Source organism: Camelus bactrianus, chromosome 10 (genome assembly GCF_048773025.1).
Source record: "Camelus bactrianus isolate YW-2024 breed Bactrian camel chromosome 10, ASM4877302v1, whole genome shotgun sequence".
NCBI lineage: Eukaryota > Metazoa > Chordata > Mammalia > Artiodactyla > Camelidae > Camelus > Camelus bactrianus.
Genome location: NC_133548.1, coordinates 1,639,690 through 1,663,372, shown reverse-complemented (window position 1 = coordinate 1,663,372; position 23,683 = coordinate 1,639,690). Strand labels below are relative to the sequence as shown.

Below are 23,683 nucleotides of genomic sequence, written 5' to 3'. Positions count from 1 at the left end.
TATTAGAGGCACCTGTTCTTTGTCTCCCGTTTGCATTTCTAATGAGCATGGATTACTTTTATCATCAGGAAAAAATTATATATATATAAATACATTTCAGTTAAAACTGGTTTTTCAGTGACAAACATAAAGCCCAAACCAATCCCATTCACTGACTCCTAAAGTGTCTCGTGTGCCCAGTGAAACCTTCCACAAGACAGAGGAACGCGGGGAGAATCAAGCCCCTCTTCTCCTGCGGCCCCGGGGCCCCTCCCTGGAGCAGCCCGGCGTCTGGTTTCGGTTCCGAGAGTTCTGGAGACCTCAGTGCAGACACAGGCAGTCGCCTCCTCTGCCCCCTCCCAACTCCAGCCCCCGTGCGCACGGCTCCCACCGCCCCAGGCTTCGGGGGAGGCTGCGGGTGGCCAGGCCAGGTGCTCTGGGCTTTCTCAGCACCCAGGAGCTAGATTTCCTGCAGCCGCTTCCCCCCCCCCCCGCCCCCGCCGGGTGCGTGCATGCAAGGAGTCAGCTCTCTGGGCCCCACGGGCCCCACGGGCCCCAGCGCGATGGGGAGCAGATAAGGGCGGAATAGCCGCCCGCCCTGACGAACAGTGATTCCTAAGACACTGGATGGTGGTGCGTAATGCGACAGAAGGAAACTGATTTCCAGGCCTCCTCTAAACAGTGTCGCTGGCGACAACAGCCCCTCACCTTCTAGTCAGTGGCCGAGAGGGCCGTGCACCCTCTCTGTCCTTTGACGCTGGGTGGATTCGAACGCACATGGGATGACAGCAGGGCGACGCCGTGTGCACCCCACATGGATGATCACGCCGAAGACTCTTGGAGGAAAAAGATGCTGGGAGACAGACGCCCCAGGTCAGCGGGGCAGCTGCATGGGGGTTCGGGCCTGGCCGCTATTTGCTATAATTTTGTTCACTTTGCTGTGTCACGGAAGACAGCACGTCACTATTTAAAAAATCAATAAATGGTCCCGACACTTTTAATGGAGAGGAAATAAATAGGAACCGAGACTGACCAGCTGGAGCAACAGCGCTTTCTGCTCTGCCCGCCGAGCCCCCCGGCTGTGCCCGCCCCCGCTGGGGTCGGAAGCTGTAATCAGATCAGATGGCATGGCCGGCTCCCGGAGGCTGGGCAGTGAGCATCCCTACGCCGGAGGGGAGGTCCGTCCTTCGTCCCCTGCCTCCATCTGTACCCCAGATGGAGGGCGGGGAGGGCCCTGTTACCTTGTCACCTGGAAGCTAGCCTGGGGCTCTGTAACTGGGGTCCCTCTGCCCCGGGCCCCCACTGCCCTGTCTGGGAGGGCGCGTCTGGGGTGTCTGTGCTCCAGGCCCTGCACATTCAGACAAGGCACTTCCCCGGCAGAGGGAGGCAGGGCTGCATCCCTTATTCTGCACCCCTCAGCCTCCACAGTGATGCGGGCTTCCCAGGGAGGGAGGGCCCACCCCAGGGTCCACAGCTGCGGGTCTCCTGGGAGTGTGGCCCAGGGAGGCACAGCTCTGACCGTCACTCAGCCCTCCTGCCTGCCTTTGGCTGTCGCTCTGGGCCTGCCGACCGGGTATGAAAGCTCCAATGGGCAGAGGAGAGTGGACCGAGGCAGCTCCTCGTTGCAAAAGCACTGCCCCGGGGCCTCTTTTTAAGCCCTGTTTCCCCTCTTTGGGTTGGAATCGGGTATCCAAGGATGCCTCACAAAATCCAGACCCAGGTCCCAGTGCACAAGCTCTTCCCACAGGCCCACATCCCCGCCACCCTCCCCTCCAAGGTCTGGAAGGAAGGACCCTCGGGCGAGTGAGTGTGTGTGCAGGCGGGTAGGGACATCAATGTTAATCTTCTTAGGAGTTTATCACAAAGAGCAGGCCCTCCAAAGCCGGCCCCCGCGTCCCCTCCAGCGACCGGCTTGCACACGGTCAGCCGCCCATCTTCCCTTTCTCTGCAGCCTCCGAAGCGACCCTGCCTCCTGTTTACGCAGCCCCCTCCGGGGCACTTGGGGGTGGAGAGCTGGAAATTTTTGCTTTTCTAGCTGAAGCTGAAGCTGCGGTGACTTCCTGGAGGACCAGTTCCGATGGAATCGCTGGGTCATTTAGAACTTGGAGAAATGTGGCCCCGGTGGCCCCCATCCGGGCGGCCTCCCAGCCCAGAATCCCCAGCAGCAATGCCTGCGAAGGGAAAACCCGCCCCTCAGGGTGTCTGAGCCCGTCAGAGTCAACTTCACTCTCCCTGACGTCCAACAACGTCTGGAAATTTTAAGGGGTCAAGGGAAGCCCCTCCTCTGGGCTCTGAGAATGAGTGGTGGGGTACAGGGGGAGGGAAGGGGGATCTCTGGACAGGTGTGGTCGGGCTGGCCGGGGGGCCTGGGCTGGGTGGCCAGTGAGGTCATGCTGTCATTGACGGGCACTGGGAGCCACTGAAGGTGCCTGAGTCGGAGAGTGACTGGGGAAACATATTTCAGTGAAGTCTTGAAACAACAGAAGCGGGGTGGGGGGGGGCAGGAGGAGCCGAGAGGCCCCCAGATATGTTGCGGGGGTCCTGACACACCCAGAGGGCTCACGGATCTGCTGTGTGTGCTGCACAGACCACAGCATTGGTTTGAACCCCCAGACGCCTGCTGGGATGTGGAGAAGGGGGAGACCCTGTGGCCAAGTGTGCAGGACCGGGGAAAGGGGGCAGTCTGGCTGGGGCACAAGCCGTAGGGACCTTGACCTGGGTGAGAGGTGGGGCTGGGCAAGGTCACCATCCGGGCACAGAGGAGGAGCAGACCTGGGTTGTGGGGTATGACCCCCCCATGGCCCAGCAGACAGTGGGGCAGGCATAGGGGCTCCAGCCGTCTGAGGACCAGGAGGCCAGACGCCCAGGGGGCTGAAGCTGGCAGGAAGAGGTTCCTTCCAGAGGGGGGTGGTCAGAGTCCCTGCCCACCACAAGAACCCTGGGACCACCCCCCTCCCCATGCCGCCCCTGCCCCTCTGGCCCTGCCCCGTGCCCAGCCCCACTCCATCCCTAACCCCTGCCCCCAGGGCGATCGAGGAGGTGGGCTGAGTTTCTGCAGCCTGTTCTCCTGGATGGGCGCCCTGATGTCATCAGGGAAGCCGTGGTCAGTCGGCCTGAGTCCAGACCCCCGCCCATGCCGCCCGCACGAGCCCCCAGACAGTCTGAGGGCTTCTCCTGTTACCCAGGGGTTGGGAACGGCTGCCCCCGCCCCCTACTGGAAGTCCCTGCCGCTCCGTCTTCAGGGGCACCTGGTGTATCTCAACACTTGCCACTCGGCCTTCAGTGACCCCTGACCCTTTTGATGGACATCAAAACTCAGCGCCTGCCCCGGAGGCCACGCCCCCGACCCCTCCAAGACCAGCAGATCCTGCCAGCAGCTCCTAGAAGAAAGGCAAGAGTGACTTGCATGATCTCATCCGAGCACACAACCGCACGAGGGTTGTGCAGGTGACACCCGATGACTTCGGGGGCCCAGTGTTGCTGCGGGAGGGCCACCGCTCCCTCTGAGGGGTCGCTGCTCCCCTTGGGATGGATTTCCCAGACAAGACCCAGACTGCAAAGGCCACGAGGGGAAAGGCTGACCCTCCTGACCCCACCGGGGCACATCAAAGCCAGACCCTTCTGGTGATAAGAGGCCCATCAACCCAGGAACAAGCAGAGCCCGGGCCACGGAAGAGCATGTTTGCCGAAAAGCATTCGTGTCCAGAACATATAAATCCTCTTCCGGCTCATTACGAAAAGCAGTGTCCACAGGGAGAAGGAGGGGAAACGGAGAAGGGACCCCTCTGGGAGGAAGGGGATGTGGCCAGGAGGCCGGGAAAGGTGGCGCCCTGGGTCAGCACGGCCCTCTCACACCCATCACTCTGGCAGACACACGGAGGAAATGCAGAACTTTGATCCTATCCAGTGTTGGTGCGGACTTGGCAAGCGTCTGGGGCGGCCACTCTGGAAGACACCAGGTGGTCCTAACAAAGCCCTGAAGCACAGGCACCCCCGGGCCCAGGTCCACCTTCTCCCCAGAGGGTCACCTTCCAGGCTTGGGGAGTGGGAGGGCCAGGCCTGCGGAGGGCTTTTACTCCTCTGTGCGTGTCTGTGTGTCTGTGTGCGTGTGTGCCTGTGTATGTGTGTTTAGAGGAGAATCTGCTACTTGTATAATTCAAATTAAGAAACGGTTGCACAGATAGGGTGAAACCGGACCGTTGGCCGCTGCCAGTGGGAATGCAGAATGGGGTGGCCACCGCAGAAGGCAGGATGGAGTTTCCACAAAAAAGTAAAAGATACAATTACCATGTGACCCTGCAGCCCCTTGCTGAGCATCTCCTCAGAAGACGTGGAGACAGGGACTCAGATACGTGCACACCCGTGTCCACAGCAGCCAAATCTGGGAGCAGCCCGAGTGTCCATCATGGGATGGGTGGATACACAAAATGTGGTGGGGCCACACAATGGAATATTATTCGGCCTTAAAAAGGACGAAATTCTGACCCTGGCTACACCATGGATGAGCCTTGGATGAAATGATCCAGATCCCAAGGACAAACCCTGCACAGTCCCCCTCACAGGAGGTCCCTTGAGGAGTCAAATTCAGAGACAGGAAGTAGGGTGTGGGGGCCGGGGCTGGGGGAGGGGGAGAGGGAGAGCCAGTGTTTAACGGGGACAGAGTGTCAGCTCGGGAAGATGTGAGGTTCTGGGGGTGGATGGCGTGACGGTCGCACAACAATGTGAATGTGCTGAGTGCCCCTGAGCTGTGCACTAAAAACGGTTAAGACAGTAAATTTTGTTTTTTGGTGCACTTTACTGCAATTTAAAAAATAAGCAATTGTTTTAAAAACTCGATGGCATAAAGAGTGGCGGGGCTGGGCCCCCGCAGACGTCACCCTGGCCTGGGGTGTCGAGAAGGGGCACGGGAAGGAAGTGCGGGCTCACTGGCCCACAGACCCCCCAGGCACTTGCCCGCTGGGGCCCGACTGCCCCCCGACCGTCTCCCTTTGCTCCATTTAACAGAAGCGTGGGGCCCACCGCGCAGGCGCCAGGTAGGCAGAGACCGGTAGGCCCACGACGACCCCTGGGGTCGACAGTCCACCGAGAAAACAGCCGCAGCTGCAGAAGTGCTGCCTGGGGGTCTGGGGGCCTGGGGACTATGGGGACATCAGGCGCGTCGCCTTGTCTGGGGATGAGGGAGGGTCCCAGGCCCTGTGGCAGGAGGGAGGGCCCCGAACCTGCCCAGCTCTGCCAGGAGACCCTGTCCCGGCGGCCTGGCCACCCTCTCCAGGCCCCCCTCCAAGGGCAGCTGTGCAGAGGGCCCCCCGCCTGCTGGCCCCCGGCCCCGCGTGGTCGTCCATCGCACAGGTCTGGTCTCCCTGGAGGGCAGCCAAGGGGAGGGCTTCCTCGGCTGGGGGCTTGGACTGGCCCGGGAGCTGCCGAGGGAGCCAGGAAGGCTGGAGCCACATGGTGCAGAGAGCGGGGACTCCCGGGTCACAGGGCTGGGCTGCTGGGGACGCCGGGCCTGCACCCGCCTGCCGGCAAGTGAAGGGCCCACCGGCATCTCGTGGCTCTTGCAGGGGTTGGCGCGGCCTCTCCCAGCCTGGGTTTCCTCACTGCTCTTCCTGCCTCAGGGGAGCGTCCGGGGAAATTTCCAGAATTTGGAACTCTCTCCCAGAAACCTTGGGGTGAGGGGAGGGGCCCCCAAAGCGCTGCCTTCTTTCTCCCTCCCTCCCAGAGACTGGCCACTGTCTCTCCAGAGAGGGGTGAAGTCTCCCTCCAGCCATCCTGGGGGGGGGGTCCAGGGCATGCGAGGTCCCCCACTCCCCATTCAGGACTCAGCCTGGCGGGAGAGAGGCCGTGGAAGGGTCTCGCCTGCATTGGGAACCCTACATGGGTCTCCCCCTGCCAGGGATGAGACCCCGGAAGGGAAGGGCCCCTGACTCCAAGACAGCCCTGGAAATGCTTGTTGAGTGAGTGAGTGAATGAGCAGAATGAAGGAAGGAAGGACCAGGCTGGGGAAGAGAGCAGCGGGCCTTTCCCGCCCCCACGGGGGACAGAGCTGCAGCCTCGGCTCTGTGGGACCAGCCCCTGCTGGGGAGACCCAGGCCCCAGGCAGCAACCCCAGAAAGCACAGGCCCAGCTCTCTGTGGGATACGTTTATATTACAAAACCCACGCTTGAGCTCAAGGTGGGCCAGCTGGGTCTCCGCCGAGCTCATCCTGGGCCCCAAAGTCATCAAAAGTAAGTAATCGCAAATAAGCCCTGTCTAAATATCACGGCCAGCCGGGTCAGCAGCGCGCCCTGGAAATGTCACTGGCGGGGCGGGGGCTGCTCTGAGCCCGGGATTAGCCAAAGGCACCTGAAAAGACTGTGCCAGCGGCCTCCCACCTGGGCAGAGGCTCAGACGATTACGGCTCCGGGGCCCCTCGGGGGCCGGGGACCCTTCTTTCAGTCCTGCTGGTGCCCCGGAAAGGATGCCAGCTGCCGGGGAAGCTGAGTGGGGGAGGCGGAGCTTGGCCGGAGTGGGGGATACACGCCTGGGTCCAGACCAGGAGCCCAGGGTTGGGGGAGGCAGGCAGCCCCAGGGAGGAAGCTGCCCACTGAAGACCCCAGCCCGGGAGGCGAGGTGTGGGGACGGGCGAGGCTCGGGCGGCCGCCCATCCAAACTCCTCTCCCTGCGTGATTGTGTCTCCTCTCCCAGCCTGAGGTTCTCCACTGCACACACGGTGCCTGCCCAGCAACGGGTGTGGCGCTGGTAGCTTGGGAAACCAGCGGGTCACACCCTCTCTGCTTCAGTTTTCTCACCTGAAGGTCGGGATTCTGGTACCCAGCTCTGGGCTGCCAGAGTCAGAGGGAGCAAAGCATCTCAGGTCAGATGGAGGGACAGTACAGACGTTCACGGCCACACTGTGTCTGGTCGCATCAGCATCACTGACTCTCCTGCAGGATCAGAGCGCTTCCTGGGGCCACCTGCTCTGGGATGGGGGTGGGAATCCCTGCAGCCTTCAGGTCCCCAGAATGTCAGCATCAGGGGGCAAGGTGGGACCTCAGAGCTGCTCCCTGAGGCGGGAGCACCTGGGACGGGGCTGCTTGGCTCTCCCCACCCCAGGGGGAAGGACGGCCGAGGCCAGCTGCCAGCCTGGGGCAGAGGTGGATGGCCCCTGCTTGGCACGTCTGGAAGGCGGGGCAGTGGAGGGGAGGGAGGTGCTGGAACAGCCAGGTGAAGCAGAGCCTGGCGCACAGCTGCCCAGAGGTCCAGCTGCTGTGTTCTGGCCCACATGGAGCAGAGCAAGGCTGTCCCCTCCCGTGTTTTGGCCATTCCACCTCTGCTAATGCAGCCCAGGCCCCAGGGAGGGGGTGGCCTGGCGCGGAGAGCCAGGCTCCCTTCTAGGATGCGAAGGGAGGCTTGGGATGGTCGAGGTGAGGGATGAGGCGGCCCCTTGCATTCAAGATCCCCGGGCACCCGGAGCAGCAGGACCACAGCCCCTCGCCGCCGTACAGACAGGTGACTGGGCCCTTGGCCCGTGGCACCAGGGCTGGGGAGGGACACTGGTCTGGCAATTAGACTTGACTGTTGTCAGAACACAGCTGCACAGGCTGCCCAGGCGGGAGTGACTAATGAGAGCTGAACGTGGCCCTTACTGCTGCTCTCCGGCTAATTTGTCAGAAGACTGAAAGGGCCAGTGAGGGGGCAGGGGGCTGTGGTCAGGCTGAGTTGCTGGCATGGGGGCGGTGCAGGGGGCCTGGGGGTCCTTCCAGGGACAAAGGGCAAGCAGCCGGAACCTGGGGACTTGGTCATGACCTGGCGTGAGGCTCTGGAGAGACACAGAGCCAGGGGTCGCCCTGTGTATCGCCCACTGGCTGGGCAGACCTTCTAAGCCCCTGCCACGTGCCACACGCACACGCTTACACACACAAGCACGCATGTGCACACGCGTTCACATGCACACACAGACGAACGAAGCTGCAGGAGGAGGTCCCGACCGTGGGTCCTAAGCCCGGCTGCGCCCATGGCCCCGGGTGCTCTTGGACGGTTCAGCGCCTCCACCCTGGGCCTCCAGGTGTGGGTGGAGCTGTTCCTCCCCGAGCCTCAGCTCCCTCAGCCCGAGAGCGGTCGGCTTCCTGCTCCTGGAAGGCACCTGAGCAGTGGGGGGGGGGGTGCTGGGAGATTCGGGGTGCTCTGTGGGTCAAGAGGCATCTGCCACCTCCTCGCTCGGCCCTCCTCCCAGCGAGCGGCCCATCGCCAGGGGCTTTGGAGACCTCCTGCCGGCCAGGCCTCTGACTCTGAGGCCTCTGTCACCTGCCTCTCCCCCCCCCTTCCTCTGCCTCACTCCCCTCCCCCAACTCCCCCCTCTTGGGTCCCACAGGGCCTCTGGTCACCTGGTTTCCCTCACCTGGAGGGAACACCTGCACCCAGTCCCCTTGGCCTCTGCAAATCCCATGGACACTCCCTCCTTCATGGGTGGGGTGGCCTTGCCCCAACGGGCTCTGCCCTAACTTCCATCTCCGCACAGCAGTGCCCAGCCCAGGCTGCCCCAGGCCCAGCGCCAGACAGACCTCTGTTGAAAGGATCCTAGGATGGGGACCCTTGGGGAAAGCATGGAGAACTTCTCCAGAGGCCTGAAAGCACCAACACCTGGTGCCCTGGGACCTGTGCTCCCGCTGTGTGGATGGGAAAACGGAATTTGGGGCACAAGGGGCTAAGCCAGGACCACTTCCTACCCCCAAAGTTGCCTCCAGCCCTGAACCAGGGGCCTAGCCTCCTGCCAAGGGCAGGTACCACCCACGAGGAGACAGTGCCTGCAGGAAGGGAGCTCAGAAATGGGGTAAGAGGACGGTCTGCCTGGAGGAGGAGAGGCGACCAGCAGGCTGGAGGGCCTGCTGGAAGGGAGCCAGGAGGGCCCAGGTGGGAGTGGGTGGGCGGGCACTCTCTGAGGGGGCCGGGGTTGCGTGGCCTGCTCAGCCCATAGCTCTCTCCTGTGGCCCGACTTCCAAACACCCAATTATCCCTAAGTGCGTTGGATCGACCGGTGGGGCGGCCAGCTCCGGGCTGGCCCGTCGCTCCCTGCCGCCCACGTCCTCTCCTCCGGTGTCCTCGTTAAGGCTAATTGCTCTGACATTTCAGCTCTGACAGGCCAGTGTGTCGGGGCGTCATGGATCTTCCCCCAGCCGGGGGGGGGGGTGTTGCTGGGCGGCTCTTCCCCTGCCTGTCCCCAGACCTGGGGTCCCACAGGAAGAGACCTGGGACCCAGGCTGGGTGAGACTGGAGGCGGGTGGCAGGAAGGGCCTCTGTCCCTGACCGCCTGAGTGTGTGCTCTGTGGGGAGGGGTGGGACATAGGCCTCACTGTCCCCAGAAGCCCCCAGAACCACAGGGGCAGGGGGACAGCCCAGGCAGTGTGACACCTTTAGTGCCCTCGAGTCCTTGGAGGTGTGTGTGTCACACAGATGGGAGCCTTTCCCAGGGCACATGCCATGCTGGGACACGAAGACCTCCCTGCTCACATGGTGGAAGCAACCTCTGGCCCCTGGATTGCCAGAACCACCTCCCTTCACCGTCTCACCCTGGGTTTCGACAGTGAGGTCCTGCAGAGTCCTAGGCTGGGGACTCCCGGAGCAGCGCCCTGGCTCTGGGGAGGAGGGCAGGACTAGGGGTCCCACAGCCGGCGAGGCCAGTGTTGGGGAGCAGCCGGAGGCCCTGGAAGCTGAGGAGGGGCAGGTTGAACGCAGTCTGCCCTGCCCGGCCCCTCGCCAGGTGCCGGCCCGATGCCAGGAGTGGGCACACTGTCATTACAGGCTATTAAGTCCTCTGGAGGCCTCGCCTGTTGAGAGAGAAAACACTGCAGCTCAGCGCCCCCTGACTGCCTGGCGAGGTGGCTGGAAGTCTCAGCGGGCCTGGGAGGGGAGGGCCGCTCCAGCGAGGGGTGCGGGCAGAGGGGGCGAAGGCGCCTGGCAGGCAGGCAGGTGGGGCCGGCGGGGCCGGCGAGGCCTGGAGCAGGTGGAAGGACAGAGGGGCTGGCGGAGCCACGGCCACGTGCCCATCCCGGCTTCCCTTCCCTTCGTGCCCTGCGCTCCCCTGGTCACCCGCCGCCCCTTCCCGCGGTGCTCAGCCGCTCTCCTCCCCAGCAGACTGTGTCAAGGCCGCAGGGCTCTCTCCTGCCTGACCTTCCCCCAGGGAGGCCCTTCCAGTCCTGTTGGCCTCTGGGGTCTCTGTCTCCCCAGCATGGGGCTCTGAACCCCCTCAGCCCCTGGGGAGGGACCCCACTGGGTCCTGGAAAGAGCTGTGACTCAGGAGATGGAAACCTGGGATCCAAGACTTACTGCGTGATCCCGAGAAATCATGTACCTCCATCTTCCCGTCTGTAGAATGGGCCTATAGCGGCTGCACCTCTCTGAGGGTAGATGCTGCAATCACCCCAGGAGGCCCAGGCCAGAGGGGACCCATGGGTGGGAAGGAGACCAGGGTGCAGAACCAGGGGAGAGGATGTTGGTGGGGGTGGGCTTTTGGGGGCCCCCCTGGGTTCCCTCGCCATCTGGGGTGGAGGAGGGTACTGCGCACTGTTGGGGGAGAGTTTAATTTTGTGCTTTCGGGGGCCCCAGGTTTGGGCCCAGTGCCAGCCAGCCCCGGAGGGGCCGGTGTATGCAAAAGGCTTCCCAGGACGGATGCGCAGATGGACACGTGGTCAGGTGTGGCCCAGAGGCCAGAGGGGCCAGCTCTCCTGCCCTCAGTGCTGGCCTGCGGTCCCACCTGGGGGCCACCTCGCCCGGGGCAGATCCAGAGAGCTAGCTCCCATGCAGGCGCGCCGGCTCAGGGAGGCAGAGGGGTTACAGACAGCATTTGCATCAGTGGAGACATTTGCTGAAAGGCTAAACCCACACCGGGCGGTGGAGGCCTGCGCTCCTCCTGTGCGGTGTTCAGCGGATAGGTCACCCCCCTGCCCCAGGCCCCCTCTGAGCAAACACGCGGGCCACCACAGGCTGGACCCACGTCATCAAGGGGCCCCCAGCAGCCCCCCCAGGAGAGGACAAATGACAGCCCTGGGGGGCTCCTGGGGGAGCAGGGAACCTGTCCAGGGCTGCAGCAAGCCGATGCTGGGCGTGGAGGCCGGGCCACACCTGGGGACCACTGGGGACTCAGGCAGGTTGGCTGCAGCCCAAGGCAGGGCAAGCCCACAGCCCTCCACATCATCCCAGCGCACAGAGCCAGCCCCACCATCACCACCGCGGTCTTTGGCCGACCCTCTCAGGGCACACATCCCTGTGGACCTCCTCTTGGCCAGGCCCTGGGGGCAGGGACCACGGAGACATGTTCTCCAGGAGCCCAGACTCTAGGAGGTGAGATGGGCCAGGGTCTGTGCCAGGCATGGGGATACAGCCGAGGGCCAAGCCAGTTCCTGCCCTCAGGGAATTTGCAGAGGAGGACGAAGAATCCAGGAGAGCAGAGGAGGGGGAGGTCGACAACAGGGATGAGAAAGGGTCAGCGCTGCAGAATGAATGGTAGCCGAGCTGGTTTTGTGGGAGGCATAGGAGTTCACCAGGAGAAGAAGCGGGTGAGGAATGGTATTTCAGTCTGGGTGTCATGGAGCCCCAACCCCTCCTGGAGCAGGAAGTGGGGATAGTCGGGGGTGAGATCGGGGAGGGGAGGGGAGGGGAGTCACTCAGGCTGCTTCCACAGGGCAATGGGGAGCCATAGAGGACTGAGCAGTGAGGGGCTGACATGGTCCGATCTCTTGGGGGAAGGTCTGGGAGGAGAAGCGTTGGCTGGCTGCTGTGATGCAGATTAGGTGCTTCCTAGGGGTCTGAGAGGTGCCGGGGAGGTGGACAGTTGGGGTGGACCTGGAGAGGTGGGGAAGGGGGAGTCCAGGGCCGTGGCTCCTGCTGTGTCCAGTATGTCCCCTGGGGCAGCCAGACACTAGAAAGCCCACCTCTAGTGGCTGCCACGACACACACACTCCCTCCAGGCAGCCCTCCCTCTCTCCACCCCATCCTTTTCTGGGGGTGCAGAGGACGCTGGCCTAGATGGTCCCTGCTGACCCCACAATGCCCAGAGGCACAGGGGGGCGTCCCTTCCAAGAGTTTCCTTTTTTGAGAGAGGAAACCTTCCCCAAAAGACCTTAGAGATGCTGGTGGCCTCACAGCCAGGATGTCCGCACACCTTTCCCAAAGCCTTGCCTGAAAGCGGGGTGGGCGGTTGGGCGGTTAGACAAGGCAGGACTCACGCCTGCCTGGCGCTCCCCTGGTCTCCTGGCTGCTTGTGGGGGCCAGGGTGGCACAGCCCAGAGGGAACACTGTGCATGGAACTCAGGAGAAACTCTTGCCCGGGAGCCCGGTGATGCCAGGGGCCACCTGAAAAAGGGGTGTGGCCTCGGGGACCGGCCCTTGCAGCTCAGGGATAGGTGTGTCCCTGAGGTGGTGACATCCCGAGAGAGAAGTGGCCAGGTGGCCTGGGGGGCATGCTGGGGGCTAGTGGTGGGCCGCGAGGGGTGGGGGAGCACCTGCGGGGGTGCGGTTCAGAGGAGACGGCCCCGCAGGAGCTGGGGGGACAGCTGTTAGAGGCGTCCCTGTCCCCACATCCCTGGTCCTCCTCTGCACTGGGGGTTGGGCCCTGCCGGAACATTCCGGGTCCTGCTAGATGTGCCTGGCGCTCCGGGCACAGGGGCCTCGGGGAGCAGGTAGCGCTCCTCCTGAGAAGGAGCCTTGGGACCCTACTGGGAAATTTGGTGACGAATCTTCTGGAAAAGGCAAATTGCCTCCTAACATGTGAGTCTGGATTTCTGGAACAGCTGCTACCAAAGTTCAGGGTTTTGTGCCACGTGCACCGTGGGGTGCCCAGAATACCACCTCCCTGCGTACTGGCCTGTCACCCCACCGGCAGTGGGCTGAGGGGCCTGGCCGTGCTCAGCCCCGCACAGCACGCCCGCCCGAGCCAAGATGATTCAGAGAAAGGGCCAGCCGCCTGCCTGGGTGCCTGCGACAGAGGATGCAATTAGATTTAATGGGACGGAGCCTTTTCTCCCGCGCCTGCCGCTCCTGGCCCGCCCCGCCTCCCTCAGGCGGCGGCAGCAGGCGAGGGACGCGAAGGAGGTGGGAGGTGGGAGGTGGGGGACCCTGCGGGGCTTTGACGTCAGCTCTGCCTATAAGAGGCCGCTGGGCAGAGGGCTGGGAGACGGAGCCCCGATCTCGCCAGCATCATGCCCACTCCCAGCGCCACCACGCCGCAGGCCAAGGGCTTCCGCCGGGCCGTCTCCGAGCTGGACGCCAAGCAGGCCGAGGCCATCATGGTAAGAGGACAGGCTGGTGCCCGCCGGCCGGAATGAACCAGAAGCCCAAGGGTGTCCCCCAAAGGCTGGCCGGCGGCTCCGGGCACAGGGGCCACACGGACGCCCCAGACCCAGGCTTGGCACCTCCCCTGCCCAGACCTGGTGGGCAACCCCATGCCTGGGTGTTTGGGTCTCTGTGAGTAGGTGTCCCTGGCCCTGCAGTAGCTCATGGTGGGAAGTGCTGGGCAGACGGGGCACGGGCCCCAGTTCTGCTGAGCCAAGGGGTGGTCTTGGCTCCAGGGTGATTCTCATTCACCATCCGTCCACCCACCCACCTGTCCACCCACCATCCGTCCATCCACTTGTCTATACGTCTATCCGTCCACCTGTCTGTCCATCATCTGTCCACCCACCTGTCCATCCTCCATCTGTCCATCTACCTGGCACGCTTTCCCTGATTCCACGTGGGATCTCCTGCCTTGAACCCCAGCAACCCCAACTCTTGGGGTCAGCCCTCTAGTTCAAGGGGGGACTATGCTGGGAAGACCTATTGGGCCAGTCCCCGCTGTGAGTAAGTGGGGGCTCCTCAGCCTGGAAGAGGGGCCTTAAGTCTGCCTTCCAAGATGGCTCGGAATAATCAGCTTCTTGCAGGTTTAAAATGGCTTTCGTTTATAGACCTTTAATGAAAACACGGTTTGGGTTCCAGAAGTTTAATTTGCAGGCACTGTCTCAGGGGACCGGCCGTGGGGTAGAGAGCGCCCCCTCCCCCCCGTTAGGCTCCCAGCGAGGTGCCCTCCCCCCACGGAGGCCCCAGCTCTGTCCACACCCCACCCTGTGGTCGAGCGGGAGAGCAGGGAGGGGCTTCTCCAGAACCCTCCCCACCCCCAAGTCATGTTCCAAGACCCGAGGGCACCAGACCCTTCTTGGAAGTTCAGCGGCAAGTGGTGAGCCCCAGACTGGGGGGTTCTCCTCCATCCAGGCTGGGGTCTGGGGTGACGCACCATCTCCCGAGGGGCTCCGCTCTCAGGGGCAGCCTGTGGATACGGTGTGGCCACAGGCCCTGTGCTGTGAGGGAGCGCTGAGGGTGGGACGGCGAAGAGAGGTCATTGCATGGGGCTGGGGCAGGGGTCCCTCCCAGGGAGCCAGACACCAGCCACGTGCTCAGCCCTGCCCAGCCCAGGGGCAGCAGAAGCGGCTCCTGAGTCACCCCTCTGGTCCCTAAGCCGGTTTGGGGGCACTCGGCACCTCCCTGGCCCACTCCCGTGCTATGGCCCCCCAGCCGGCCCATTGGGTGAGACGCCGGAGCCGGGTCCTGCTTCCGAGGAGCCGGCCGAGGGCGGGGGGAGCTGGCGCCTCTGTCCCCACAGTCCCCGCGCTTCGTCGGGCGAAGGCAGAGCCTCATCCAGGACGCGCGCAAGGAGCGGGAGAAGGCGGAGGCTGCGGCCGCCTCGGCGGAGCCCGGGGAGGCCCCGGAGGTCGGGGCGCTGGAGGAGCGGGACGGCAAGGCCCTGCTGAACCTGCTCTTCTCCCTGCGGCCCACCAGGCCGCCCTCGCTGTCCCGGGCCGTGAAGGCGCTGGAGGTGAGGGCGGCCGGGCAGACGTGCCCACTTGCAGGCTGGTGTCCACAGGCCATGAGGGCAGGGGTCCCACGGCCCCTCACCACACCCCCCTGTTCTGGGGGATCCAAGACCTGCCCCAGCCCCCCAGGCCCCCCATCTCACACTGGGGGTGAGGGGTGCAGCTCCCGGCGGGGCTCGGGCTGATGTGACAGCTGGTTGCATTAGCTGCTCTGGCCAACACCAGACTGGCTCCTGGCCCAGGTGCCCAAACGACCTTACAGCTGACTCCTCAAGCACCCGCCCGAGGGCCCGAGGGGACTCACGCTCCCTCGTTGCTGGGCGACGGAGCTGCAGAGGAGCCAGCCCTCCCTGCCAGCCCCTGGCGCTCAGTGTCACTTAGTGGGGGTCTGAGCCACCTCACCTCGCCACAGTGGGCTCAGGGGGCTCACCCCCAAGCCCTGGTTTTGGCTAGTGGACCAGGCCGAGGCCACCAGGGATGGCAGGACCAGCGGCCTGGGAAGCCAGGCTGTCTGGGTGTGGTCAGGGGACCCACAGAAGACCCTGCGGGGAAGGCTGGGGCAAGGGGGCTCTGTGACAACTGCTGTCAGAAAAACTAGACAAACCCTTTCCCAGCAGAAGCCTACTCAGGCAGCGGGCACCTGCCCGGAGCCTGGAAGACGGTCCTGTGGGCTGCCGGCTGCAGGAGCCCAGGGCACGGCGGGGCAGGCGGACCCCTGGGTGCCCGCGCCCCAACCCCTCTCCTTCCCCTCTGTCTCTGTCTCTCCATCTCTCTCTGCCTCTCTCTCCCTGCTTTTGCTCCCTAAGACATTTGAAGCCCAAATCCATCACCTGGAGACGCGGCCGGCCCAGAAGCCACGGGCGGGGGGCCCACAGCTGGAGTACTTTGTGCGCTGTGAGGTGCCCAGCACCGCCCTGCCTGCTCTGCTCAGCTCCGTGCGCCGGGTGGCAGAAGACGTGCGTGGCGTCGGGGAGAACAAGGGTGAGGCCGGTTCCTCTGCCCTTGAGTGCGACCACGTGATCTTGAGATGTCAGGGTGCAGAGCGCCCCACAGGGGAACCCCCACAGTGACCACGAGTGAGGCCTGGGGGCTCCCTCCTGGCCGGCTCTGGCCCTCCCGCAATCTTCTCCTCACCGGGGTCCAGGCCTGGCTCACCCCCACCCCCAACCCCAGCCCAGGCGAAGGCTGCGTCCAGGGCGGTCCATCCTCCCCCAGGGCCCCGACACTCACGGTGGCCCTTCTACCTTCCGTCTCTGTGAAGTCCTCTGGTTCCCAAGGAAGGTTTCTGAGCTGGACAAGTGTCACCACCTGGTCACCAAGTTTGATCCTGACCTGGACTTGGATCACCCGGTGAGCCGTGCCTCCCCGGGCCTCCTGGCCCCGATCGTGTCCCCCATGTACTCACGGCTGGGGTGGTGAGCTTGGACCCCGGGTTGGGACTGTGGGGGTCTGTCTGCTGCCCGGCTCCCGGCAGAGCCGTGAGGCAGGGCTGGGTGCAGTCCCCGGGCGCCCTGCTGGCGTCACAGGCCTCGTCTGGGCGGGGGGGGGGGGCGTGGGGGCAGCAGGGCGGCCTCTGAGCAGGGCCCACTGTGCCGCCAGGGCTTCTCAGACCAGGCGTACCGCCAGCGCAGGAAGGCGATCGCCGCGATAGCCTTCCAGTACAAGCAGTAAGGACCACCCCGCCCTTACTCTCCGGGGCCCCGGCCCCGTCCTGCAGCCTCACACTGGACCGGGGTGGGGGGAGGCTGTCTTTGTCACCAGCACCGTAATCTTCCCTGTCACCGTGGTCGCAGACTCTGGGTCCCCAAGTCACAGCTGAGGAAACCCAGGCACAGAGCAACTGGCTGAGGCCACACAGCCAGCAGGGCGTTCAGCCCAGCCCCTTGCTGTCCACTCCCCACTCGCTCTCCCCGGGGGCCCTGCCTGACTGCCAGCCTCCTTCCCAGAGGTGACCCTATTCCCCACGTGGAGTACACGGCCGAGGAGACTGCCACCTGGTGAGACCCCATTACAGGAGAGGGGCAGGGCAGGGACGAGGAGGGCCCAGGGAGACCCCCAGAATCCCCATGTGGAGGGCAGTGGGCAGGACAGACTAAGGCCAGATGGAGAAGGGTCTTCCCAAGGGCCCCCAGCCCCCCAAAGCCCCCCTAAACCACGAGTGGAGGCCATGCTCAGTGGCCGGGGTCCTTAGGGGCAGCAAGAGGCCTGCAGTGAGGCTGCCCGGAGCTGCCAGGGGCAGAGCACAGCACCTCCGAGGGGGGCTCCTGGATGCGGGCAGGGTTCCGGGCGGGGAGGAGGGGGCAGCCCGGCCAGCCTGAGGCCCTCGCCCGCAGGAAGCAGGTCTACTCCACCCTGCGGGGCCTCTACACCACCCACGCCTGCCGGGAGTACCTGGAGGCCTTCGAGCTGCTGGAGCGGTTCTGCGGGTACCAGGAGGACCGCATCCCCCAGCTGGAGGACGTCTCCCGCTTCCTGAGGGGTGCGGCATCGCAGGGGGGCCTGGCGGGAGGGCCTGGGGCACCCCCCGCCCTGCACCGGCACCCTGACCGCCCGCGGCCCTTGCAGAGAGGACCGGCTTCCAGCTGCGGCCCGTGGCCGGCCTGCTGTCCGCCCGGGACTTCCTGGCCAGCCTGGCCTTCCGGGTGTTCCAGTGCACCCAGTACATCCGCCACGCCTCCTCCCCCATGCACTCCCCGGAGCCGTGAGTGCCCAGACCACCCGGGGCCCGCGGACTGCCAGGGAGGGGACGGGGCGCAGAGGGCAGGCTGCCGCCGGGCCCCCGCCCCACCCACTGCCCCCTCCCCCGACAGGGACTGCTGCCACGAGCTGCTGGGGCATGTGCCCATGCTGGCCGACCGGACCTTCGCCCAGTTCTCCCAGGTGTGTCCCCGAGGCCTCAGGGGCAGGCTGTCAGCCAAGCAGCTGGAGGGTTGCGCTTGCCAGTGACAGACACTCCTGCCCCTCCCCACCCCCAGGCTGGATGGTGCCCGCTTAGGTCATGAGATTTCAGGGAGACTGTTCGTCCTGGAATGCGGGGCCAGGTGGGCTGTGTGGGGTGTGCTCGGGCCCGTCGGGAAGACCACCTCAGGACAGTGAAGAGCAGGAACCATTTCCCCCAATCCGCTGGTCACCAGGGGTCAGCCAGGGAGAATCCTGCGGCCTGTACTGCCACCTGCTGGCTCTCTCAGGAACAGCAGAGAGCGGTCCAGGGCCTTTGATGGATCCCAGGAGGGTCCCTGACCCCGGCAGTGTCCAGGAGACCCCTGGAGGGGCTGTGGACACCCCCAGCGCCCTCACCCCACACAAGCGCCCAAGCAGTGGTGGGCTGAGCCTCTCCCCCTCCACTCTGCTCCCTCCTCAGGACATCGGCCTCGCATCCTTGGGGGTGTCGGATGAGGAAATTGAGAAGCTGTCCACGGTGGGTTCCTTCCCCTGCAAGACCCTGGGCTGAGGCCAGGCCGTCCTGTCCCGCCTGAGGTCTCTGCTCCTGTCTAAGGAGTGTGGTCTTCACTTGGTGACAGCCCGGAGCCTGGCTCAGCTCTGCTGGGGTGGGTTGTGCCTGGACCACGTTGGGGGCAGGGGGCTGCGCTGTCTGCAGTGGCCACCCAGCCCACCCTGCCGGCTGTCCCACCAGCTGTACTGGTTCACCGTGGAGTTCGGACTGTGCAAGCAGAACGGCCAGGTGAAGGCCTACGGCGCGGGGCTGCTGTCCTCCTACGGGGAGCTCCTGGTGAGACCCTCCCCGGAAGGGGGTTGGGGCCGGAGTCCGGCAGGAGGGTGGCCTCCATCGTGCCTCCTGGATCCGGGCCTCCCGGGAGGCTGGAGCAAGGGGCTGCCCTACTTGGGGGCCAAGAAACCTGGCCTCTCTACGCACTCTGTCCCCAGGCCTCGGGAAGACCCCCGGGGCGGGGGCACGGGTCGGCACCAGGGGGTCAGGCCACAGGGCTCCAGTCCCCTCAGGACCGAGACCCCGGCCTCCCGCCAGCACTCCCTGTCGGAGGAGCCCGAGGTCCGGGCCTTCGACCCCGACGCAGCCGCCGTGCAGCCCTACCAGGACCAGACCTACCAGCCCGTCTACTTCCTGTCTGAGAGCTTCAGCGATGCCAGGGACAAGCTCAGGTAGGCCGGGCTCCCCTGTGCCCCGCAGCGGGGCGAAGCGGCCAGCAGGCCAGGCCTGCGAACGCCTGGCGTCCAGCCTCCCTCCCACGACAGCACCCCAGAAGGACTGGGGAGGGGAGACCTGCGGGCTGGGGGCCAGGTCAAGGCCAGGCTTTCAGGAAGTGGAGACTGACTTTGTGAGGTGGATGTGTGGGGTCCTTCCCAGCCTCCTGCCCTCCGAGCAGCCAGGGACAGAGGAGGAGGGCCAGGGTGGCTGAGGGCCTGGGTGGGGAGCCTAGAGGAGCAGGGAGCTTCCAGAGAGGGCTGCGGTTGACCAGCAGTGCTGGGGGGAGGAGGGCGGAGCCAACACCTGACCCGTTCACCCTTGGGAGGGGCCTATTTTCCAGACAGGCTCCTGTAGTCACAGGGGAAACTGAGGCCCGGGGCTGGGTGCCTGATGTGGAGAGGAGGGAGGGGGTTTGGATCCCACACACAGGCTTGGGGGTAGGGACGTAACGGACCCTCCAGGACACACAGCCTGGAAGCCATCCCAGAGGAGGAAGCCTGCATAAGCTTGGGAAGGAGCAGGGAGGGGGTGGAGGGTGTGGCCGAGGCTTGGCTGGAAAAGGCCCGTCCCTCCCCACTGTAGCCCCCTACCCCTGGCCCCTGGAGGAGGCCTCAGAGGCCTGTGTTGTCTGAGTGGTTGGACAGAATGAGCTTCTGGGGCCCAGGAGGCTCAGAAAAGTCCTGGGAGCTCTGAGCTGTGATGAGGGAGACCCGGCCCCCAGCCCTCTGGCTCTCCTGGAGGCCACAGACCCTGCCCCAAGCTGCCCCAGTTCCTCCCCGTCTCCCCAGTGCCTCGAAGTCTCCACTGGGTGACGGGGGTCTGTGCTGCCCCCTGCAACCAGGAGCTACGCCTCCCGCATCCAACGCCCCTTCTCTGTGAAGTTCGACCCATACACGCTGGCCATCGATGTGCTGGACAGTCCCCACGCCATCCGGCGCTCCCTGGAGGGCATCCAGGACGAGCTGCACACCCTGGCCCACGCGCTGAACGCCATCAGCTAGGTGCCGGGCGCCCCCCCGGGTCTCCCGCCTCCCTTTGGTGCTCACAGGGCACCTGAAAGCCTGAGACCCTCCCTGCTCGAGGGGCCTGCTGCGCCCGCTCGCCCTCCCGCCGCTTCCCAGCTCTGCCTGCAGGTGTCCTTGTGCTGCGTGCCGCGTCCAGCATGTGCTGCCCGTCTGCAACCACAATAAAAGAAAAAGCCCCTCTGAGTACCCACCCCGAGTCGGTGTCAGTATCTGCGCCAGGCTCAGGGCCACAGCCCCTCACACTCTCCCCGCCCTGCTCAGGGTTTCCTCCACTGCCTCCCCACCTCCGGAGGCCTCCCCGGGCACCAGACAGCAGGCTCCTCCCGGCCTGGGTTACCTGCTCACCCGGAGGACCAGCCCGTGCTGAGCTCTAGCCGCTCCAGAGGCCCAGGGGGCCTGGCTGAGCGGTTGCGTCTCCGTGGGGTCCCAGCAGGGAGGTGGGGGCCTGGCCCACAGAAGCCCCACCTGCTCTAGGTTTGGGGGGCAGGGCTCACCCTGGTGGTCTCTGAGGCAGGGCTGCAGGCTGGGCCCTCCCCTCAAGCCCGATGTCCCACTGGGAGGAGGGTGGGGCTGCAGAGGCCAGTCTGTGAGAGCAGGCAGAGGACCAGGGACCCCAGGTGCAGCCCCCGCCTGCCCGGAGCAGGACCCAGGGCTATTTCTAGATGGGTGCTGGCAGCGGACCAGCCGAGCTGGTCCCCAGGTGACATCTCTGGGCCCCAGTCTCCCCAGCAAAGTGGGTGTGGGGCTGGATTCTGGGCTCTGCTTACTCGAGAGGTCTGGACATGGTTCTCTACCTAGAGCCCCCCGCATCTTCCAGGGCCTTGGAGAGCGTAGCCTGGGGCTGGCTGGGAGGTGGCTGCCTCCTTACTTCCTGCAACATGCGGGCACCAGCCTGTCTTCCCGGCCCTGCTCACTTCCTCCGGCACACCATCATGGCGTGGGCTCTGAGCTCTTAGGATGCCAATCACAGCAAACTCCTGCTCATCCGTCAAGACCCTCCTGGGCAAAGCCTTCCTTCCCAGCACCCCCGGCAGTCTGTCCTTCCATCAGCTGTACCTTAAGCATCTTGTCTGTGACTAGCCCTCCTGTACCAACGTCCCTTCTACCTGTGAGGCCCCAAATGGGGCCATGTCTGATGGCTGCAAGCCCCACTGAGTCCCCAGGGAAGGGCTGATGGCCGGCCTCATCTCCCTCTGGCCCAGCTGACCCCTGGGCTCCAGCCTTCTGCCTTAACACACTTCTCTCAAAGGGACCCTCAGGTATCCCTTGGCTGCAGAGGGGCCTTGGGGCACCATGATGTCCTGGGAAGGCAGGGCCCAGCCCCTTCCTCAGCAATGGGGGCTGGTAAGCTCCGGTCTCCTTCCAGGTGCCTGTCCAGGGGGGCGGGGGCACCACAGGGGATGCAGTGGGGCTGAGAGCCAGGCTGAAAAGGGCCAGCAGGAAGAGAAGGCAGGGGCTCCAGGAAGAGGGGGCCCGAGAGGGGCCCTGGGTGGGGCGTGGTGGGGCCCCACTCACCAGTCCTGCGGCCCCTGCACCGAAGACAAGAAATGGGGATCGGATTGGGGGGCCTCACAGCCACTGGTCCTTGAGTCTAGCCCTCTTGGGAGCTGTGGGGGAGCCGGGGTGGGTGAGGATGGGGCCGTGAGCTGAGGAGACCGTGCCTCACTGCCCCCCGCCCCGGCCTTGGACCGCCCCAGGGCCTCTCTCCCACCCCACTCCCTGGATCAAGTGCGGAAGAGGCACAAGCGAGGCCGGAGGGGCTGGTCCCTGCAGACGCTGGCCCCCAGCTCCGAGCTGGGGGGCTGGGCCAGCAGGCCCCTCATTAAGGCTCTAATGACGCAGCCTCAGGAGGTGCTGACGGCCACGGAGATGTTCCCGCACACCCAGCATCAAGGAAATGGCCCAGAAACTGCAGCCTCAGCCCCCACCCACCCCCGCCATCTGCCACCCACTTGGAGGCCCTAAGGAGCCAGGAGGGGGCCGGGGGCTATAAAGCCCGCAGCGCGGCCCAGCAGCCCCCAGCCCTCTGGATCAGCTGCGTTCCGAGGCTGCCAGCAAGCAGGTGTGTCCCGGAGGGCTCCGAGCTCTGCTGACCGGCAGCAGGGTGTGGGCCCCTCCTCCTGGAGCCCTCGGGGGTGGGCGCTGGCAGGGGTCCCGGGGGTCCCTGCACGGCCTTAACCCTGCCCGTCTGCCAGGCCTCGCCCCGCCGCCATGGCCCTGTGGACACGCCTGCTGGCCCTGCTGGCCCTGCTGGCCCTCGGGGCGCCCACCCCTGCCCGGGCCTTCGCTAACCAGCACCTGTGCGGCTCACACCTGGTGGAGGCGCTGTACCTGGTGTGCGGGGAGCGCGGCTTCTTCTACACGCCCAAGGCCCGCCGGGAGGTGGAGGACACTCAGGGTGAGACCCCCACTGTCCCCACTGCCCCCCGGCCCCGGATCCCAGCTGGCGCCCAGGGGGCGGTCAGGAGGGGTTTTAAAAAGGAGAATGATTCCCTCTTGGTCACATCCTCAAGCGGCCAGCTCTTTGGGGGCTGAGCCCTGACAACACCCCAAGGGTGGGCTCGCCGTCCCCTCCACTCCCATCTTACCCCTCTCAGCCCCATTCCTTCCTCTCCTCCGACAAGAGCGGCTTCAGGGAGGGGTTTTATGAAGTGAGTCAAGCCCTGGGGGCTGAGGGTCTCGGGGGTGCCCCATCCTCCTGCCTGCATGCCTGTGGGAGACACCTCACTGCCCTGAGGGGACCCCCACACACACAGCCCGAGGCAGTGGGAGGGGGCTCGGTCCTGCACAGGCTGCGGGGAGGTGGGTGCGGGTGGGGGTGGGCGGGAGACAGGCCCCGCGACGGGCACAGAGGATGCCCGCCCGTTCAGGGTCCCGCTCCAGGGCTGGCTGTCTCTCGGCAGTGGGCGGCGTGGAGCTGGGTGGAGGCCCGGGTGCGGGCGGCCTGCAGCCCCTGGGCCCGGAGGGGCGCCCGCAGAAGCGCGGCATCGTGGAGCAGTGCTGCGCCAGCGTCTGCTCGCTCTACCAGCTGGAGAACTACTGCAACTAGGCGGCCGCCCCCGACCCGGCACCCCGGCCCCCCGCGCCCCCGCTCTGCAATAAACCCCCTGAATGAGCCCTGCTGGTGCCGTCTGTGTGGCCTGGGGGCTGCGGGGCTGGGGGAAGGGGGCGAGGAAGGCTGGGCCCACCTGCCCAAGACCGTCTTCTGTTCTCTCTGCGCCGGCCCCTCCAACCTTTCTCTACCTGCACGGGCGCCCACGGGCACGTGGGCGGACGGGGACGAGGGCCCGCGGCAGTGCCCCCCAAGGAGGCGAGCTCCTGTCCTCAAGGGTCCTGACGCCCCCCTCCCCAGCCCCCATGCCGCACAGGGCGGCTCCGTGGGCCGCCCGCCCCGCTGCTGCTGGCAGACCCGAGGGCCCCAGGGCTGCCTGGGCTGGCCGTGGCCTGGGAGGTCAGAGGGTGACTTGGCTGTACCAAGGCCTGGCCAGCCTGCCAGCCACCCAGGCCAAACCAATCTGCACCTTTCCTGAAGACTCCACCCGGGCCAGGCCATGGGGCGGCTGGGCCTGGGGCTGGACGCTTGGGCCCCGGTGGTGGCAGACCCCTCAGAGGCCAGCCAGGAGGCGAGAGCAGGCTCTCCTGCCGGGGTCCGGCCAGCTGGGCAGCCCTCCCTGCAACCCTAAGGCTCTCACCC

The 23,683-nt window shown here is 65.4% G+C and overlaps 2 protein-coding genes and 1 long non-coding RNA gene across 3 annotated transcripts; 2 read left to right on the top strand and 1 right to left on the bottom strand.

The window, feature by feature from the left end:
• Positions 1-13,152: 13,152 nt before the first annotated feature.
• On the top strand, positions 13,153-20,177 carry TH (tyrosine hydroxylase). The gene is given in 13 exon segments (XM_074371464.1): positions 13,153-13,356; positions 14,589-14,801; positions 15,606-15,780; positions 16,061-16,149; positions 16,399-16,466; positions 16,746-16,796; positions 17,133-17,278; positions 17,365-17,500; positions 17,610-17,679; positions 18,161-18,217; positions 18,434-18,529; positions 18,785-18,918; positions 19,806-20,177. Coding segments are annotated over 13 exon segments (1,599 nt in total). The 3' UTR covers positions 19,966-20,177.
• Positions 13,881-17,370, bottom strand: LOC141578798 (uncharacterized). Its single transcript, XR_012509479.1, has 2 exons — positions 17,191-17,370; positions 13,881-16,089 (listed from the first exon to the last, which is right to left on the bottom strand). It is a non-coding gene; the product is annotated as an uncharacterized LOC141578798 (long non-coding RNA).
• Positions 20,178-22,000: 1,823 nt separating the features above from the next.
• INS (insulin) lies at positions 22,001-23,129 on the top strand. Its single transcript, XM_074371463.1, has 3 exons — positions 22,001-22,051; positions 22,185-22,387; positions 22,893-23,129. Exons 2-3 carry the CDS (start codon positions 22,201-22,203, stop codon positions 23,036-23,038), a joined length of 333 nt encoding a protein of 110 aa, XP_074227564.1. The 5' UTR covers positions 22,001-22,051; positions 22,185-22,200; the 3' UTR covers positions 23,039-23,129.
• Positions 23,130-23,683: the final 554 nt, after the last annotated feature.

Bases quoted from the DNA above. Each gene is read 5' to 3' on its own strand.
- INS (XM_074371463.1), top strand. From the start codon at position 22,201: ATGGCCCTGTGGACACGCCTGCTGGCCCTGCTGGCCCTGCTGGCCCTC. The intron at 22,388-22,892 runs GTGAGACCCCCA...GTCTCTCGGCAG, and splicing joins GGAGGTGGAGGACACTCAGG to TGGGCGGCGTGGAGCTGGGT.